Genomic DNA, 20,668 nt, shown 5'->3' with positions numbered 1-20,668 from the left:
ATGCAATATCATTTTCAAGAAATGAACCCCCCAATTGAAACTTGTTTGGCCAAATATGAGCTTTGTGAATTGGCATATTTTGATCCCTTGAAACGCCCATGGATAATGTTGCAATCACATCAGTTGCAGTCACTGAAGTCAAATAATTATGTAAACGGGTACGTAATTGATTGTTACATGACAGCTAAAATTTGTGCGAAAGAATGGGAGAACATTTCATTTCTACCGACTTCATTTACGCAATTTATCCTTGGATCCCACCGTGATGAAATAAAAAATAAAAACTTTATTGGTTATAAAATCGAACATTTTATAGAAGGAAAATTATTCATGCCATTTTGCCTTGGAATTCACTGGATGATACTAATTGCTGACGTTGAAAAGGGAGAATTGATGGAATTAGATCCTATGTATGATCAATGCAGTTTACCTATGGCAGCAACGTATTTTATAGATTATTTAAATGATTACAATAGATTAGTCCCGAATAATGAATGGAATTTAACGAAAATCCAGTGGAAAATAGTACCAGCATTTCCAAAGCCAAGGCAATTAGATACTTACAATTGTGGACTATTTGTAATGCATTACATGAATCTGGCGGCAAACGATGATTTTTCAAAAGAAGGTATCTTTCAACCCGACGAATTTCGAATAGACGTTGCTGAGTATTTAATGCAAGAGTCTGCATTAATGAATGATGAGTGTTTGGGATGCACAAAAAACGATAATAATTATAATTATCAATGTCAAAATTGTCGTCGTTGGTTGCATGAAAGATGTGCTGCCAAAGGATATTATTGCCAAGACCGTAATTTGTGCATTCATTGCAATGGTTTGGATATTGATAATTTCCAAGTAAAAGTTGGCTTTCCAAATCCACAGGGAACTAATTCTTGTTGGCTAAATGCTAGTCTACGGTTACTTGTGAAATCACCAATATTCGATATACTAACAATGAACACGGATCACGACGATAATTTATTATCGAATATTAAAGCATTGAAAAAGTGCTTAGAATTTGAAATTTTCGGTGTATATAAAATCGAAAAAACATTGACGTAAGTATATTTTTACACGAATAAAAAACTTCAATAAATTTTATTTAACTACATTATTATTTCCAGAAATTTAAAAAAATCATTGAACGTCTTGAATGACTCTTTTGTTTCCAACCAACAACAAGATGCGTATGATTTTATTATGAACTTGTTTCATTACTTTAGTACAAACTTTGAAGCTATTTCTCCAGCATTTGAGGATTTCACTTATTGCTTGGTAGAAACGTTTCAATGTTTGTTTTGTCTAAAAGAAAAAAAAATTGAAGATACAGGATTTATTCTGGATTTGTACTTCAACGAAAATATGGGCCACGATGATCAACATTTAAATAATTTAATCAGTCAATTATTTAAAAAAAAATTATCGTCCTTAGATTGTCTGACATGCCAAAGAGAAACTTTGCATACAATGGTTAGAGCTTATTTTAAAAAATCTCAGCCATATTTATTGTTTGCTGTGTGCCGATATAGTAATGTTGGACATAAATTATTTAAACGAAATAATCGAGTGAATATGTCCGATATTATCAATTGTGATTCATTGTTTGTGTAAGTAAATATTTTATTGTTTAAGACTAATTTATATAATACTTTCAACTTAAGATTCTTATAATAATTTTTTCAGAGATAACATTGGAGAAAACAATTATTCGCTCATCGGAATAATTTGTCACGAAGGGACACATGTCCATAGTGGACATTACACTGCGTACATTTATGATTCAGCAACAAAAAATTGGATATTTTATGATGATGAATTTGTTGAAATAATCGACAATTTTCAAGAAGTTCTCGATCGTAGTTGTCATCAATCGTACTTATGTCTCTACGAATTAAATAATAATTTATAAAAATAAAGATTCTTTAATTATTTTGAAAATGCAATAATATTATTAATAATCTCCTTATATTATAAAATTATTTAATGACTTATAATTCTCATTGTGGCTCATTTCGTGTTTAACCGATGACAAAATTCAAAACTCGTACGCATCATCTCATGAGTTGGCAATACGTCTAGTTTCTTATTTTTCGACAGCTGCGCCATCTCCCTCCATGGATTTTTCACAACTCTGTCTGCGGTTCCTCCAATTTTGTAAGGCCCGTATCGATACATTCTGCGCAAACTTTGTAATTTTCGATCTCTTATCATATAGTCAGTCGCCATTCGTCACTGTAGACGTTTAGATTTTGAATGGTTCGAAAAAGTGATTAAACGTTCATAGTCTTTTATTTATTTAAATCCATTCAAAGATTCCTATACAATTTTTTTCTTATACTAGTATAACACAATCCATAAAATAGTACTGATAAAAATATGAAAAATTCATTACCTCAATAGCACCTCGCCATTTATCCGCAGCGTGTCTTGCCAGTTCATTTTTTTTTTGTTTTTGAATTTGATGTTTTTTGTAAGCCATTTCAATCACAATAAGAAGAATACCACCAATAATCCCAGCTCCTACTAAAATAAACACACCAGCCATATTTTTTAGACCTAAAGTATTTGGTGTTTTTTCAAATTGTTCGCACTGTTGAGGATTCCCTTGTAATATCCAATAATTATCTAAACTTTCCATAAAACCACCTACGAAATAGTGAATTTTGATAAATGGAAAGCATTGTATTTAAGCTATTATAATTATTTTTCATTAAACTTAACTACTCGTTTGCAAAAAATTGCTTGGATATGCGCATGGATTATCTACGAGGATAAGAAATTGATATTTAGTAGATCGGACAACGGGTATCTATGTATTATCCACGCGGATCATAAATGATTTTTAAAAAATTTAAACTCGGTGGATTTTAACTTCTCTACGTGGATTATTGTATAATCCACGATGATTTTCCGAGAAAACTTCCGAGATCTTGGAGTTGTTTCGCGAGCTGGCTCGAAATATCCGCGATGCTTTGTCGGCGTATCGTCGTGGATTTTAACTTCTCCACATGGATTATTGAATAACCCATATAGTCCAGTCCAGTTAGATCTGACTCTATGTTAAACGTGAAAAAATTCGCAACCGGCGTTTCTCACCGGGATTCGTTAGGGTTCGATGGTACGAATGAAGTAATAACAAATTCCACAGTTGAGTCGATTGGAATTTCAACAATAGGGCCCTTTAAAATTAGGAAAATTGGTTTTTCGGCTACAGATTGAAAACCGTACATTTTATAAAAAAAAGTTTCAAGCTAAAGTTGTAGGTCCTTGCAAGACCTTCAATTTGATATAAATAACATTGGAAATTGGTTCATTTGATTATCGAAAACGCCTCAATTGTCAATAACAACAAAAGGGACTTACAGACATCGCAAGAATATCTAAGTGGGCTAAAATCAAAGATAATTACTTCTTATTTTGTAATCTATGATAAAAATATGTTATTTTACAAAAGTATAAGTAGTTATCTTTGATTTGAGCCCATTTAGATATTCTTGCGATGTCTGTAAGTCCCTTTTGTTGTTATTGACCATTGAGGCGTTTTCGATAATCAAATGAACCGATTTCCAATGTTATATATGTCAAATTGTAGGTCTTGCAAGGACCTACAACTTTTGCTTGAAACTTTTTTTTATAAAATGTACGGTTTTCAATCTGTAGCCGAAAAACCAATTTTCCTAATTTTAAAGGGCCCAATTGTTGAAATTCCAATCGACTCAACTGTGGCATTTGTTATTACTTCATTCGTACCATCGAACCCTAACGAATCCCGGTGAGAAACGCCGGTTGCGAATTTTTTCACTTTCAAAACTAATTTGACTGGACTAATAATGGTTTTTAGAGAAATCTTCCAAGAAATCGTTCAACTTTGATTGAGTATCAGCAACCCTCAAAATAGGAGTTTGATTTTTTTTCGTATCGTAATATTGAACTCTCTAAGTTTGACCTTCAAATGACCTTGATAGTGAGGTTGTAGAGGTCATGTGACTTCAGATTTGAATTCAGCATCCTCAAAAACTTATGTATGAGTATTTTCAGATTTTTTAACCTTTTTTCATTATCTAAAAAGACCTTCAAATGACCTTTATATAGCTGGATACAATCAAAATTACCTCTGATTCAGATTCAGCGACCCTCAAAACATAATTATGATTTTTTTCGGATATTTATATTGTATTCTCTTAGTTTGACCTTCAAATGACCTTGAAGGTGATCTCCTGAAGGTCATCCGACCTCGGATTTGGATTCAGCATCCTCGAAAACCTATGTATGAATTTTTTCAGATTTTTTACCACTTTCCCTTTATTTGACCTTCAAATGACCTCTAAAATGAGCTAACCTTGAAAAACTGACCCCGGATTCGGATTCCGCGACCCCTAAAACATAAAGTCCACCTGGTCCGGTCGGTGGACTCGAAAATTTTTTTTTTGTGGCTGTGTAATCCATGCGGGACATACGTGCAATTTTTTCAACTAATTTTTTTATGTGGAGTATTTTTATATTGCTAGATAACTTACTTTCGTGAAAATCAAGTATTGCTAAAGTTACAGCATCAGCCCAAGGGGATTTCTTTTGCATACCAATTCCATATCCAGATCTCCCAAAAAGTTCTCCTGCAGTAACCAATTCACAATCTTGGGCTGCCTCAAACTCTAATCGAGAGCTATCCCATATAAATGCCATTAACTTCCTATATAAAATAATATAAAATATTATCAATAGATAAATTTTAGTGATATATTTCAACTAAATCGAAGCAAGGTGTCATTTTTTATGTCAGAAATATCATCATATTTCATTAGAACCTAAGCTTTTGTAATTCAGCTGTAGCCTAAGGTATCCATAATATAGGGTTCTATTAAATTTAAACTTATAATATTATTATTTATAATTCTCGATTTTTATATGAAATTAACCACAATGTTAACGGGTTCAGTGAAAATAAGTGTCAGCTTAAAAATTTACAATTTTTCTTTTTTATTGATACATTATTATTCACTTAGCAACGGCTGTAATTTTCAGATTCAAGCGTTTTCGAGATTTCATACTAGGAAAGTGAAATAATCTTGCGAACCTATAACAGGTGCAATTTATTATGGAATCACGAAATAAAATATCACAAACAGCAGAAAATAGATTTCGATGCTGGGCGTATTACTTGTCTAGATTCCGACATCTCATAGAATAGATAAGCTCTCCAGCTAACGCAAACTGCGACGCCTTATCACGTCTACTCGTTCAGGCCAACATATACATACACAATCTAGACCCAGACTTTTTGAGGCTTTATTTTTTCTCGACCAAGGTATCTTTACCTTCGACGGTAAGATGTTGGCTCGAGTAAGTATAAAAGACAAGGCAATTTGCACTGTCATTTCTTTCACTAAAATCGATTGTATAAATCTGAGTGAACTCTCAGAAGAATTCAAGCTGTATCACAGGAAAAATCCTGAACTCTCGGTAGACGAAAACTGTCTATTTTGAGGTCTACACGCAAGTATTCCAATTAGCATGAGACAATCGGTATTGCGCGAGCTCCATGGGTCACACTTGAGAGTCGTCAAGTTTAAAATGTTCACCGATCCTACATGTGGTGACCAGTGATCGATCACGATATCGAATTTACCGTGTGAAACTTCAGTACGTGCAATGTCAATGCGAAAAATCCACCGAAAACGTCGTTAACCATTCGGCTGTGGTCTAACCACGCACGGAGTGTGTGTAGATTTTTTGGAACCCTTTTACGGAAGTATTTATCTCGTAGTGATATGTGCTCATTCGAAGTGTTTAGAAAAAAAAAAAACAAATTGAAAATTTAAAAAATTTAAAAAAATCAACTGTTTATGAACATCTGCAAGATGTGAAACATCTTTATCAATTAATTAAAGAAAATTGAAGAATTTAAATGTAATCGAAACAGTAAAAGTTGAAACAACAAAATAAGTAAAAAACAAGTAAAAAAAATCAAATTGAAAATTAAAACAAGCATCGATGTTTCACATCTGGTGCGCTAATGCTCGAGAAACTACGAGAGGGAACGACTTGAAGAGTAAGCACGCATTGATTATGCACCAGATATGAAACATCGATGCTTGTTTCAATTTTCAATTTGATTTTTTTTACTTGTTTTTTACTTATTTTGTTGTTTCAACTTTTACTGTTTCGATTACATTTAAATTCTTCAATTTTCTTTAATTAATTGATAAAGATGTTTCACATCTTACAGCTGTTCATAAACAGCTGATTTTTTTTAATTATTTCAATTTTCAATTTGTTTTATTAATCAAATTAGTGCATTGAGCGATTATCGTTCGTTGTATGTTAATATAACATGATAAAAATGTCGACTTTCCTTAAGAAGACACACTCATAGACACGTATACATTAGGGTGGTCCACTTTTTCAAAAATTTTTTGTATCTCGGGGGATCCATCGGAATCAGAAAGTTTGAGGTTCAAAATGAATTTTCCCGTAAACTAGAAATCAAAAAAATGATTTTAGATGGTGTCGATGGATTTTTGAAGTTTAAAAACGAGCTCCAAAAAAGAAGCAAAATCGGGCTATCATTCGATTTATTTCAAACTCTGTTTAGAGTGTAAAAGTAATCTTGACAATACATTTACTTATTTGTTTTTGTCTGCAGAATTGAATGCTGTAGTCAGTTTTGACTTAGGAGCACAATTTCATTCAAAAAATACACTTTTTCGATCGTTCTCTTTCGCAAATTCCGCAAAGTTCATTTTCGAGCGAGTGGCAAATGAACAGAAAAAAAGAAAAGAGAAGAAAATTTTTTGACACCACCAAAATGTAGGATTTTTCATGACAAATTAAATGGTATAAATTAGTATACACTTTGAAATTATTTTAATGCAGAAAAATACAACTTTATCCTTTATTTACATTTTGGTGGTGTCAAAAAATTTTCTAGATTTTTTCTGTTCATTTGCCACTCGCTCGAAAATGAACTTTGCGGAATTTGCGAAAGAGAACGATCGAAAAAGTGTATTTTTTGAATGAAATTGTGCTCCTAAGTCAAAACTGACTACAGCATTCAATTCCGCAGACAAAAACAAATAAGAAAATGTATTGTCAAGATTACTTTTACACTCTAAACAGAGTTTGAAATAAATCGAATGATAGCCCGATTTTGCTTCTTTTTTGGAGCTCGTTTTTAAACTTCAAAAATCCATCGACACCATCTAAAATCATTTTTTTGATTTCTAGTTTACGGGAAAATTCATTTTAAACCTCAAACTTTCTGATTCCGATGAATCCCCCGAGATACAAAAAATTTTTGAAAAAGTGGACCACCCTAGTATACATACATGCATTGATTAATATCAGATTTGAAAACATGCATGATAGATCGTGTACGCATAAACAGCACATACGTATTCTGTGTATTATCCTACGCATAAGCAAGAGAGAGAAAGATATCGCAACGCAGTCAATTCTGTGAGCTAAGCTGATTGCTGTTGCTTATACTGTTACGTTGCCTCGTTCGTATACGTAAACACAGTCATACGAGCGTGCAAGAGCGAGAGAGAAAGAGATACGCGCGTCGAGTCTCGGCAGCGGGCAGCAGCAGAAAGCAGTTTTGTAGCTAGCGCGGCAGCCAATCACAGCGCGTAGCGCAAACCGACGCTGTATAGGCAGTTCTACTACCAAAGTTGCGCTCGCTCGGACGGACGGACGGACGCTCGGTTTTTACGGGTTTACCCCTGACACCAAACGCGAATATAGATGTTTCACATCAATAAATTTTAAAAACAACATCAACAAAATCAACAATATCACAAACAACATTACAAAACCAAATAATTAAGCCCTCGGAATCAATTGTAGAACTTCGGTGGGGACTCTATAGAGCTTCTCTGCTACATCTGTGTCTTTTCCGTAGATCCCCCGTCCACCTTGCGGTGATTAGGGGTTCGGGAACCAGAAGCGTCGTTTTCGTCTTTTTCCTACAGCATCGTCCGGATTGTTTTATTTACACCTCTTGCGCTTCTTGTCTCAGTGTCGTGACGACTGATTGCGCAAAGGACGCTACCGCCAGCCAATTGCCCGCGTTCTCGAGCATGAGCCGGACGATGTATTCCGGCTCGATTTCTTCTTGGAGGACTTGTTGAAGTCTCTCCCTCTCTTCGTGAAATCGCGGACAGTGGAAGAACACATGCTCCGCGTCTTCTGTTGTGGTGGGTCAGGCCGGGCAGAGTGCTCTAAGGGTGTTGTCATAGCGCTGGCTATGGCTTTTGAAGTAGCCATGCCCGGACAGGAGTTGTATGAGATGGTAGTTCACTTCTCCATGTCCCCTCTCTACCCATTCTGCGATGTTCAGAATCAGCCGGTGTGTCCATCGGCCTCTTGGGGCCCGATCCCATCGGTCCTGCCACCTTCTCAGCGTCTCTCTTCTTTCTTCTTCCTTGACGTCCTCCGGACGGCGCTGGTATACGCGCGCACGCTCGTCCGCCAGTAGGGTCAGCGGAGGTACGCCGGCTAACACGTACGTTGCGTCGTATGAAACGTGTGGTCGATCGCTGATCACGCGCAGGCAAGCTCGTCGATGTACGGCCTCCGCTTGACGGATGTGGGCCTGCTTCTGCGTTGCACATCTCCAGATGAGCGCTCCATACAGGAGGATCGAGTCGACGACGTGAGCGTAGAGTTCTCGTCGGCTACTTCTGGGCCCACCAGTGTTGGGCATGATCTTCGCGAGGGCTCCAGCCACTCTTGCTGCCTTTTCGCTGACGGTTCGGAGGTGTTGATCGAACCTCAGCCTGGAGTCAATGTGTAGGCCCAGATAGCGGATGCAGGGGGACGACCTTATGCTGCAGTCGCCTACTGTGATAGTGATGGTTTCCGTTTTTTTCCTACTAGTGATTAGTAGGGCCTCGGTCTTGTGGTCAGCCGTTACAAGGCTGAGTTCGTGAAGCGTGCCGCGCACCTGCTCGATGGCAGCGTCCAGATCGTACTCGATCTGCCACAGTTGCTTAGCAACGGCCACCAAGGCGATGTCGTCTGAGAAGCCGACGATCCTTACGTTGCCTCTGAAATTGAGGCGCAGTACGGCGTCGTACATGACGTTCCACAGGATGGGCCACAGGACAGATCCTTGCGGAACGCCTGCTGTGACTCTGTAGGACCCTGGCCCGTCGTCCGTGTCGTAATCGAGGACTCTCGCTGAGAGGTAGCTGCTGATTATTCTCAGCAGGTACTCAGGCGAGCACATCCGGTGCAGCGCGGCGTGGATGCTGTTCCATCGCGCCGAGTTGAACGCGTTCTTCACGTCGAGGGTCACGACGGCGCAGTATTTTTTGGTGCCGCGGTTCCATCTCTTGCCTGCGATAGCCTCTCGAGCAGTAGCGATGACGCTCTCGATGGCGTTGATCGTCGATCGCCCTTTTCGAAAGCCGTACTGGTGGTCTGAGAGGCCCCCGGGGCTCTCAGTAATGGCTTCGAGGCGGTCACAGATGATTCTTTCCAGGATCTTGCCCGCTGTGTCAAGCATGCAGAGCGGCCTGTACGACGATGGTTCATCGGGGGGCTTGCCTGGCTTTGGCAGCAGGACTAGCCTCTGTCGTTTCCAGCACGCGGGAAAGACGCCGGTACGCAGGCATGCCGTGTACACCTGCAAGAAGGTGTCAGGGTGCTCGGCAATGGCGGTCCTGATAACGGCGTTTGGTACACCGTCCGGCCCGAGCGCAGTGTGGTCCTTGATCCTCTTGTATGCTCTTCGGAGTTCTTCTAAGGTGACGGCCGGCACAATTGCTCCTGCCTGGAGTGGTGGTGGGAGAGCCGGTTCGTCGGGCACGCAAGGGAAGAGGGCAGCCACTATGCGGCGCACCAGGGACGGAGAGCTCGGAGAATTTACTCTCGGGCCTCTGAGACGGGACATAACCGTCTTGTACGGTTTGCCCCACACGTCCTCGTTGACCTCGTCGCACAGTTTGTTCTAGCACAGGCGCTTGCTGGTCTTGATAGCAGCGCGCAGGAGACGTCTTGCGGAGGCGTAGCTCGCTCGGCAGGCGTCTTCATTTGGCTGACCGTGCACTCTCTGGGCAAGCCTTCACGCTCGCAGACATGCACGCTGAAGGTCGGCGATCTCGCTTGTCTACCAGTACACCGCGCCACGGCGACGTCGTCCGCCTCTTTTAGTCATAGACGCGTCGCATGCACTGGTAATGGCAGCCATGAGGCTCGTAGCCATCTCTTCTGCGGGCCCGGGAGGAACCGCGGTCCCAGCCATCATGACCGAGAGACACTCTGTGTCGAGAGTGCGGGCATTCCACTTGCAACTTTGGCGCGTCGAAGGCCTAGGCGGTCTTTATCTCGAACACGATGGCCTGGTGATCGCTGTGCGTGTAGAGCTCGCTTACAGCCCATGATGTAATTTAGGGAGCGAGTGTGTCGCTGGCGAAGGTGAGATCGATGACCGAGTAGCCCATTGGACCGGAGAATGTTGGTGTGTCTCCGGTATTCAGAAGTACGACTTCCAGGGTGGCAAACGCATCAAGGAGAGCGGTGGCGCACTGTCTCATCGCACGGCATCCCCACTCCGTTGACCAGGCGTTGAAATCACCCTCGACGATGAGCGGCCTCTTGTCCCAGGCTTCCTCGATGATTTTGGTGAGGAGAGCAGAGAAATCCGCATCAACGAGTCTTGGTGGCGCGAAGACGCTGAAAAAATAGATTCCGTTGATTCGGGCCCAGGTGAAAAAAGGACGCGCTCTTGATGGGCGCTCCTGCACCAGGCATCCTTCGTGCGCCCAGATCGCGGCTTGGCTGTTGGCATCAGTAAGCCAGTAGGGTGGATCAAGGTTCTTGTACTGGTCACACACTACAGCCACCTTGATGCGTTGATCGAGAATGGTTTGGCTCAGGAGATCCTGGGCCGCCCTGCAGTGATTGAGGTTTAGCTGTAAGATCCTCATCATCGGCGGACTTGATTGGACGTCTGCGCGAGAGGGCAGTACTGGCTTGTGGACGCATGGTCGTGGACAGCTCCTTGCTCCTGACAAAATACGCCCGTTGGATTGTTCTTACAGTCCTTTATTTGATGGCCTGTTTGTCCGCAGCGGAAGCAGTGAGCCGAGCGATCAGGTCCCTTACAGCGGGACGAGACGTGGCCGGGGCTCCAGCATCGGTAACAGCGCAGGGCATCCTCGCGACCACGGATGCGGCAGTTGACCCAGCCAATCTGTATGTGGCCGAGTTTCAGCGCCCTGGCGGCCAGATCATCCGGCAGCGCTGCGACAGCCGTCTGCGTACCCGCGTACGCTTTCCGCAGCGTCTTGACTACTTCTTCATTGAGGTATGGTGCGCCCAGCGATTTGGCCAGCTCTTCGGTGATTTCCGTCTTGGTGGCACACTCGTCGAGGTCCCTAATGTCGATCGCTATAGTGTACTGTATGGCGCTGGCATTCGCAACGTCACTGAGAACTCTGCCCACCTCCGCGCCGAGGGAGGGTGCATTGTCCACGCCTTTTCGTAGTTGTAGCACCAGCAGCACTGCGTCCGATATTTTTGACGCTGCTTCCGACTGTCCCCTGCAACGTCAGCTCCGATTTGAGTGTTTTTAGGATGCCAGCGTACGTAGATGCATCCTTCGCTCTGATGACTATTGCATCTGATCGATGATGAACCCTACGAGGCGCTGGCCACGGTTTCGGCTGCTGCCGGGTGCGGGTAGGATCATCTGCTGCTGCCGGCTGCTTTCGCTGACGCCGACGTCCATGGTCGACGAGGGAAAATCCGTCTTGATCGTCACACCGATAGTACTAAGCGCGGGAAACACTTCTGTCACTCGCAACCTAAAACCTGCTACAGCTGCACACACACACAGCGGCGGGGCTGCACACACACATTCATAGACGCGGCATGTCGCTGTGAACGCGCAGCACTTACACGAGCACTTTGATTACACGAGCAGAACACGTCTTGTCTGCTTCGCTCGTCAGACTCGAATCCCAAGCCGTATCCCTTAAGGCAGGCGTGAAAGCACTCATCGCCAGTGTACGCTCCGTGCTGCTCGAAATTAGCAACAAAGTTGCGTGTTTAGGGTATAGAATAGGAAAAAAGAATAGTTTCAAATTTCAAACTCAATTCAGGCTGCACGATTAACAGATTAAATCTGATAATAGAATTAAATTGGTATAACGTCAGCAGAGCGGGAATGACGCTATTATCTACGAATTTGCGGTGTACACATTGATGGAGTGAATAGCATCGATTTTAACGTGTGCTCTTAAGAAAAGTACTTTTAAATATGCCAGTGGTGGTCATCGAATTAAAATTCTCGCCTTAAAAAAATTTTTTTTTTTTTTTTTTTTATATATCCAGGTTTTATTTGCAATCTGTTAAGTATAACAATAAGCGAATATTTGTGACATATGGTTAAGCGCAGACGGGGTACAGAGAATAGACCAGTGTCCATTCATCACGTTGATTTACTTAAGCTCATTATTTACAATGTTAGTAAAGAATAAAGCAAAAACAATAGAGAGAAAAACGAATCATTGAGGTATTTTGCGTTTCTTGAGTCTTGAAGCTGTTGGTTGTAGTGGAAGTTCCAAGGCCAACGGGTTAGTATGTTTAGTAAGTCTGATTTTGTACTTGGAAAAGAAAAGCAGTATTTCCTCACGTACTGATGGGATTTTTAGATCGGCGCGAATAATTTCATTTGGCACGAACCACGGGGCGTCCACGATACTGCGTAAGACTTTGGATTGGTAGCGTTCAATAACAGCCAGATTTGAGTTTGCTGCAGCCCCCCACAGCTGAATTCCATAGGTCCACACAGGCTTCAGGATAGCTTTGTACAACAACACCTTACTATCTAGAGTCAGTGCCGACTTTCTACCGAGCAGCCAATAGAATTTTCTAAGCTTGAGGCCGAGCTGTTTGCGTTTTGTCCATATATGTGATCTCCATGTGAGTCGGCGATCCAAAATCATCCCTAAGTATTTGACCTGATCAGATTGGGGGATGTAATTTCCATATAAGCTAACCTGTGGGCATGTGTCTTTTCTTAAAGTGAACGTAATATGGGAAGATTTATTTCCGTTGACCTTGATTCTCCAGTTTTGAAGCCAGACTTGTAGTGTATCAAGGAAGTTTTGAATGAGATGCGAAGCTGTGGGAGCATTTGCATTGGAGGCAAGTACTGCAGTATCGTCAGCGTAAGGGGCCAACATTATTTCAGGTGATGTTGGTAGATCGGCTGTATAGAGCAAATACAAAGTGGGACCAAGAACGCTACCCTGAGGTACGCCAGCTTGGATATGAAAGAGCTCCTTGATTACAGAGTTGTTTTTGACTCGGAAGGTTCTATTTTGCAGATATGAGCTTAGCAATTGGTACATTTTTGTAGGAAAGCTGTTCTTGATTTTGTAGAGTAGTCCCTCGTGCCAGACTCTGTCGAAGGCCTGAGCAACGTCTAGAAACACTGCTGAGACAAAGAGCTTCTTTTCGAAAGCTTGCTGGACTTTTGCAGCGATTCTATTGACTTGTTCAATCGTTGAGTGCCAACTTCTGAATCCGAATTGATGGTGTGGGATAAGGCCTTTGGTGGATATTATTACATTCATTCTTGATAGGATTATTCTTTCAGCAATTTTTAGTCTTAAAAAATAACATAGCTTATTTTTAGCCTTAAAAAATAACATATAAAATGCTTATAAACTGGGAGCGCCACGGGTTACGCACAGGGCCAATAGAGTGATCGTTACAATTGAAGAACTAATAATAATTACGCGATATAGTACAACATCTAGACATCTAGAGAGTTGCAATTAGTTACGCGCCGTAGTCGTTGCGTTAGTTACTTAAATTAGTAATTCAAGTATATATAATTAAAATTTTCAAAAATACTTACCCAATTTTCACATCATTGATAGCTTCTTCAGCTGTTTTGTAATTGTTTGCTTCCATCGTACGATACATGTTAGATAACTCAACTTGCCTACGAAAATACATGTCAACTGCTGAACCTTTGACAGTTGCACATGTCAAATTTTCCATTGTGTTTCTGAGCTGTAAGAAGAATAAGAAATTCGATATATTTTGAACTTTTCTTTCGATACGCCAGCTCTTCCAAAATTTTCCCAAATTGTTTTTATGGTGTGTCAAATCTCATCAATGATCACAAGACGAGTTTTTTTTATTATTTTCAAAAATAATTGTTTCAAGCAAAATACTGTTCAATCATCTTTAAACAGCCTCTAATTTAGATGCAATACTCAAAATAAATTGTAATTAAATGGTAAAAAATTGGAATTGTTCAGAATTCAGTCAAGAGAAAGTTCAAAATGTTCAGAATTATCTTAAGAGAAGTTAAATATTAATTTGATTCTTGCTAAAACGAGTCATTTTGAATGAGTCAATTTAGATTACCGAATAGTATATTACTGCCCAGCTAGGCCGCGAAAAACAGAAAAGTCCCCGGGCACGTGTAATTAGTGTCCGAGGCGACGCCGAGGCTGAAAAATACATTCCTGGGGCTTTCTTTTTTCGCGACTTAGGACTGTATACTATTTTTCATACCCCGTAGCCCGAAAATAGCTTTTCCTGTTTTGCGCAACGACCCGGAAATAGTCACTTTTGGGATACTGGTATGAAAAACAAGTTATAGTTGCTAATAAACAAGAGTTCCTTGATTATTTCGTAATAAATCAAATTATCAATTAATTCATTTTTCTATAAAAATAACAAAAACAATATATTTTTGGAGTAGCAATATAATGCAGTAATATTTATAGAAATCATAAAATATTATAGCTAATTATATTTTTCTCACCCTAGCATCATTAATCCCCGAGAGCTTCGTTTTAGGACGCTCCAACACTAAAAATGCTGCCAAATTAGCAGTATAAGATGCAACGATAATCATTGCAAAACCGGCCCACACCATCCCTAAGACTCGTGCTGAAAAGCTTCTTGGTGTACCTGTAAAATATGAGTTTCAAAGTATATTTTTACTACAGTATATTTGTTATAATTATTATAATTGAAACTTAATATAAACAATTTTTTTCTATAATATATAAATGTTTTAAAGTCTTTGAAGCTACACTAATGAACCTATGGTTATGTATTAAATGGAAATAAGAGGAGGAAGGCAAACAAAAGTGAAACTGGCGGATTAAATGAAATAAGTAAGATAGATTATTATTAACAATAATAGTGGGTTACAGCCGTGCTCAAGACGGCGAATAGGTGCAGTATCACGGTACGCGCGAGTGTTCGCTTAAGGTGGCTAGTCAGTAAAATGGGTCGACAACAGATGTTTATGAAACTTTGCAGAAATATCATTTAAAGAGCCCTTGATATGCTGTAGAAATTTCAGCATGGGTTATCGAACTAATTTTTGAAAACGAAGCCGTTGAAAACTGCAAATTTAACATGGGCTCTTATGGGAGGCCACCATAATTTCGTACATTTTACGCCATAACTTTTTTATTAAACAACAGATCTTAACCAAAAACGAGTATGTTATACTTAAAGTCGCTACCTTTTGATTGGTATGTTAAAATCTACCCCTTATCAAACTGTAATTAAACAAAATTTGAGTAGATTATCGGTCGTTAATTTTCAAGCAGTTGACAACACTGGAACCTCCGCTTGGTGCCACTCGCGCGCATATTCAAAAGTAACTGTAAGGTATACGCCCCTATTTTCGATCAGTTAGGCCCTAATTTCGATCAAATTTAAATCAATTATTTGTATAGAATTTAAACTTGACATCTGATTTTGAATAATGTATTTCTGTTGAAGATATTCATTCAGCCAATTATTTAAAAAAATTTTCTTACGTACAATTAAGTTGTGAATATTAATTATTGATCGAATATAGGGACGTATACCTTATATGTTTATAAAAACTTGTCAAAATGTAAGCTCTGTATAGGTTAGTTCAGCAAATGCGACGACGGTCGACCGTCGTTTTCGCCATCGCCGTGCCACCTCACGGCGCAGTCGCAAACTACGAAATGTTCCAACTGCATAACACGAAAAAGTGAATGTAAAAAGTCACATACTGTACACTAAAAATTCACTCTTATTATTTGCACTCCTTACCTTACCGCAGATTTGCTTAACCATATATAAAGGTTTATGTTGTTGACTCTTTAATGCAGGGAACACTACATTAATTTTGAATTGTTTCATTCAATTTGAACAAAATTATCATTAAGGGTGTGCGAGTACTTGAAAAAAACTCGACTCGATCGAGTACTCGAATATCCCTAGTAACCCTACAAATATTTTTAATTAAACACAGCCCCGGAAATCCGAGAAAAAATCTTATCTAAACAATAATAAAAAAAATATTTTTTCGGATTTAAGGTTTTTTTCTCTTCTTAATTTAAATAAACATAAATTTTACCTTCGCCGATTCCGCTATTCAAAAGAACTCCCCACGCAAACCATATAGCACTAGATAAATTTAGAGCATCTTCTTCTGTATTATCAGAATTAGTCATTCGAAATCTTCCAAAAGGAGAAAACCTATCGAGTAAGTATAAAACCAATGCGACTACATGGACTGATACCATTACTAAAATCCATAATGTGTTGCTGAAAGGTTGTAGAAATGAGACCAATGTTGATGATCTTGAGGGCTGTAAAATAATTTATTTTTTTCATTTATATTTTCAATGGCTTTATTTTTACATTTCATTATTCAAAAATGGAAAATCCAGATATGAGTAAATTTCGTGAAATTTTAATATTTTGCTACAAAAGAAATTTTTTTTTTAGAGCACACTTGTGAAACTTTTTTGGGGACTTGTAAGTGATTCAGAAACCTGAAAAAATAGTGCCCATCAAATTCGGATGAGGGCTTTTGGAGATTTAAAAAAGTGCATTGTGCCATTTAAAGTAAAACTGTTGATGTGCAACGTGAAATTCAATTAAAATGCACTCAAAATCAACAATGGGCGCGAGCAAAACTTATGTTTATATCGTATATAACTTTTTTTACAAAGCACGCACACTAAAAAAAGGCATAACGCTCGATTCTGCAACTCAAAAACTATTTTTCCCCATAATTTGGTGATGATTCATGGTGGGGCCTATTGGGATATTAGGATTTCATAAAAAAATAGTTAAAATACTGAAAATCGAGTTGAATTTTTTTTAACAGTATAGACGGCTCGGGTAACGATGCACATCATTCAGTGACATTTTTTTCGAAAATACAGTTTCTGAAGATTGTTTGGTGATTTGGATGAAAAAACTCGATGGGTCTATCGGTAACCAGAATTTGAAAATTAAAAATACGATACGTTGAATTTCAAAACGCATAAAAAACGCCATGAAATGCATGATTTTTGTATGAATTCGTGTTTGGATCCCACTAGAAGTTGTTCTTGAGAAAAGAAGAAGTTTAAAATTTATCATAAAGAATGCTAGGAATGATAATTTTTAAGTTTTCACACGAATATTGTGGAGTTGACACAAATATTAAAATTGTACGAGATTTACTCATATATAGTTGCTCGAGAAATATTCGAACAATTATGAGCGCGCGGCTTGTACACACGCATGTTCACGTACTGTGCAAGCCTGCGAGAGATGGCGTCGCATCTTGGCACGTGCTGATGGCTACTCTTTAATAAAGGACTTCCGCAAGGAAGCGTATTAAGCCCCACTTTGTATGAAATTTTCACTAGGCAGAATGACAAATATGTCACGTCACCCTTATTTTATTATAAACAATTATAATATTCATAAAAATAATGTATCGTAAAATAACAGTAAACATGAAAGTTCGCTCTGTGAGCGGACGCGCCAACTAAGTGAAAAACAAAACCATAAAAATTGGTGAAAACATCGAGTTCTACGAAAAGAACATCGAAATCAAAACCTCTAAAAGGGTGTGAAATGGACACGCCATACAGCGCATTGATTAAAATTGAGGCTATGTCAGTTTAGCAGGAAGATCAAAGAACTCGTAGAAAAATTAGAAAAAGCCGTCGTCAGGTTCTCACGGACGAGCAGGTGCTGACAGGTCTCTCATTTTTATGCAAAATATCATAGTATATATTGAGGACCCGCGGCGGCCTCTGTGCAGAGCTCACGTCACTTTGTACCGCGATTTTATATTATTCAGACTTATATTAAATTGTGCCACGAGTCCAATGCGGAATGTAATTTGTAATCGAGACTAGTGAAGCTAGTGCAGTGCAGCCAACCAGGAATGCCAGTCAACCAGTTGCAGAGTGAGCCACGATCTACACCGAGAATCGTCCACCAGGCTTATGTATATTATTTTTAATTAGTTGAGTAAGCCTAGGTGTAAGTTAAACTTTTGTATTTGAATGGATGAATGAAATTGCATTGTAATTAAGTATAACAAATAATAACGACCACTCCACATAGAATACCCACATCATATATACTTTCCCTCGTTGTCACCAGCCAGAATAAATCAATATATATTATTAATAATAAAGCGGCCCTCCAGCCGTAACAAATAAATAAATAATAATGTTAAAATTTTACAATTCGCTGACGACACAGTCATTTATAAGACAGGTAAGAGGCATTTGTCTCTTGAGATGACAGGTAAGAGGCATTTGTCTCTTGAGAAGACAGGTAAGAACCACTTTTTCTTTGGTTCTCTGTTTGTTCAACACTATCAATCATTTCTTTTTTAATTTTTTTGGCTGTTGGCCCATCGATTACTGAGAATTCTTTTTCAAGACTATGGTTTGTTGTGAACTTATGTTTTTTAATTTCTTGTTTGTCTGTCGCTTTTGATCTTGAAAAATTTTCAGCTGCTTCTATATCAGCCTTTTTTAATTGTTCAACATTCTTGGAAACATTAGTCTTTTTATTTTTACTCTCTTAGTTTTGTTTTTTTGTAGATTCTCGTTTGCTTTTCTTTACTTTTCTTTTAATTTTTTCGGGAGATGGCCCTTTAATAATGTGGTTTGTTGTAAACTTATGTTTTATGGTTTCTTTTTTACATGTCATTTTTGATCTTGAAACGTCTACAGCTTCTTCTATAATGAAAACTGCTGAACTTGAAATATTTTCAGCTTTATCTAGATCTGACACTTCTAATCTTAAAACATTTTCATCTTCTTCCATATCTGTCTCATCTGATTAAGTGTCTCTCTTTTTATTTTCATCTTCTTGTTTTTATTGCTTTATAGTTTCTTGCTTGCTTTTCTTATATTATGATCTTTTATTTTTTTGCAAAATATTGGCCTCCAACTTTTTCTGTTTATTAATTTCTCTAAGTTTTTTCCTTTCCGTCCGTATGTATGTATGTTTTTTTTTTTTTTCTACTCCACCCCATTCGGACACTCACCAGTATCCGCCGTTAGGCATTGCTTCGGTGAGGCCGGGGTTAGTTGAGCATTTCTGCTACTCCTGTTAGTCGTTGTTTTTCCATACATCCCCCATCCGTCGCATATTGATATGCGACGATTAGGGGTTCAGGGACTCATCTTTATCTACTTGGTGAACCTCCGATCCTGCACGCTGCCATCGTCGATTGTCGTATCCCCTTTTTTAGAGCCGTCTGCGTGGTCACACATTGCTGGCATCTCCTCCTGAGTTGGACTTCTTCTTTAGAACTCGCGGTCTAGTGCCATCTTGTGAGTGTGGTTCTCGCTTCTGCAGCCGATGGCAAGCCCATCCCATTGCACTGTCGGCTGCATCTTGTGAGTGTGGTTCTCGCTTCCAGCGCTACCCTATGAGTCTTCCGCGAGTTTTTGATACTCCTCCTTTTTCTGTTGTCGTCTTGTGAGTGTGGTTCTCGCTTCAGATGCCATCATGCGGTCGCAACGAGCCTAGGCTCCCGCATCCGGCGCCCTCTTGTGAGTGTGGTTCTCGCTTCTGACTTCATCATGGGAGTGTTGTGCTCCATCTATTGCCAGCCTTGTGAGTCCTCGCCTCCTACTTTATGGTTATCCTATCGCTTCCAGCTCGCACAGTGATCGGGGTTTTTTTTACCGCTTCGGAGGCTGATGACATAGCCCGGATCTTCTTTTTTGAGTGGTACCCGCTCCACCTCGGGCTCGGGTGTGTGTGTGTGTGTGTGTGTGTGTGNTTTTTTTTTTTTTTTTTTTTTTTTTTTCTACTCCACCCCATTCGGACACTCACCGGTATCCGCCGTTAGGCATTGCTTCGGTGAGGCCGGGGTTTTGTTGAGCATTTCTGCTACTCCTGTTAGTCGTTGTTTTCCATACATCCCCCATCCGTCGCATAGTGATATGCGACGATTAGGGGTTCAGGGACTCATCTTTATCTTCTTGGTGAACCTCCGATCCTGCACGATGCCGTCGGCGATTGTCGTAACCCCTTTTTCAGAGCCGTCTGCGTGGTCACGCATTGCTGGCATCTCCTCCTGAGTTGGGCCTCTCTTCCTAGGACTCGCTGTCAAGTGCCATCTTGTGAGTGTGGTTCTCGCTTCTGCAGCCGATGGCAAGTCCGCCGCTTTGCTCTGTCGGCTACATCTTGTGAGTGTGGTTCTCGCTTTCCGGCGCTATCCTTGTGTGAGTTTTTGAACTCCTCCTTTTCTGTTGTCGTCTTGTGAGTGTGGTTCACGCTTCAGGCGCCATCTGTGCTCCAGCAGAGCCTTGGCTCTCACATCCGGCGCCCTCTTGTGTGTGTGGTTCTCGCTTCCGACTTCATCATGGGAGTGGTGTGCTCCATC

General features: G+C 39.9%; 1 protein-coding gene across 1 annotated transcript in view; it reads right to left on the bottom strand.

Annotated features, from left to right (window-relative positions):
* Window positions 1–1,869: 1,869 nt before the first annotated feature.
* Window positions 1,870–20,668, bottom strand: part of LOC106651280 (glutamate [NMDA] receptor subunit 1) — a 90,099-nt gene continuing 71,300 nt past the window's right edge. The window contains exons 12-17 of the mRNA XM_023460334.1: window positions 16,385–16,619; window positions 14,798–14,946; window positions 13,877–14,034; window positions 4,521–4,693; window positions 2,396–2,649; window positions 1,870–1,887 (exon numbers count right to left, since the gene is read on the bottom strand). Of these exons, the coding sequence (XP_023316102.1) occupies window positions 1,870–1,887; window positions 2,396–2,649; window positions 4,521–4,693; window positions 13,877–14,034; window positions 14,798–14,946; window positions 16,385–16,619 (987 nt within the window). The remainder of the gene's footprint in view (window positions 1,888–2,395; window positions 2,650–4,520; window positions 4,694–13,876; window positions 14,035–14,797; window positions 14,947–16,384; window positions 16,620–20,668) is intronic.

This window comes from Trichogramma pretiosum, unplaced genomic scaffold, assembly GCF_000599845.2.
Source record: "Trichogramma pretiosum strain Unisexual culture from Peru unplaced genomic scaffold, Tpre_2.0 scaffold59, whole genome shotgun sequence".
Taxonomy (NCBI): domain Eukaryota; kingdom Metazoa; phylum Arthropoda; class Insecta; order Hymenoptera; family Trichogrammatidae; genus Trichogramma; species Trichogramma pretiosum.
This window is presented reverse-complemented; position numbering and strand designations above follow the sequence as displayed.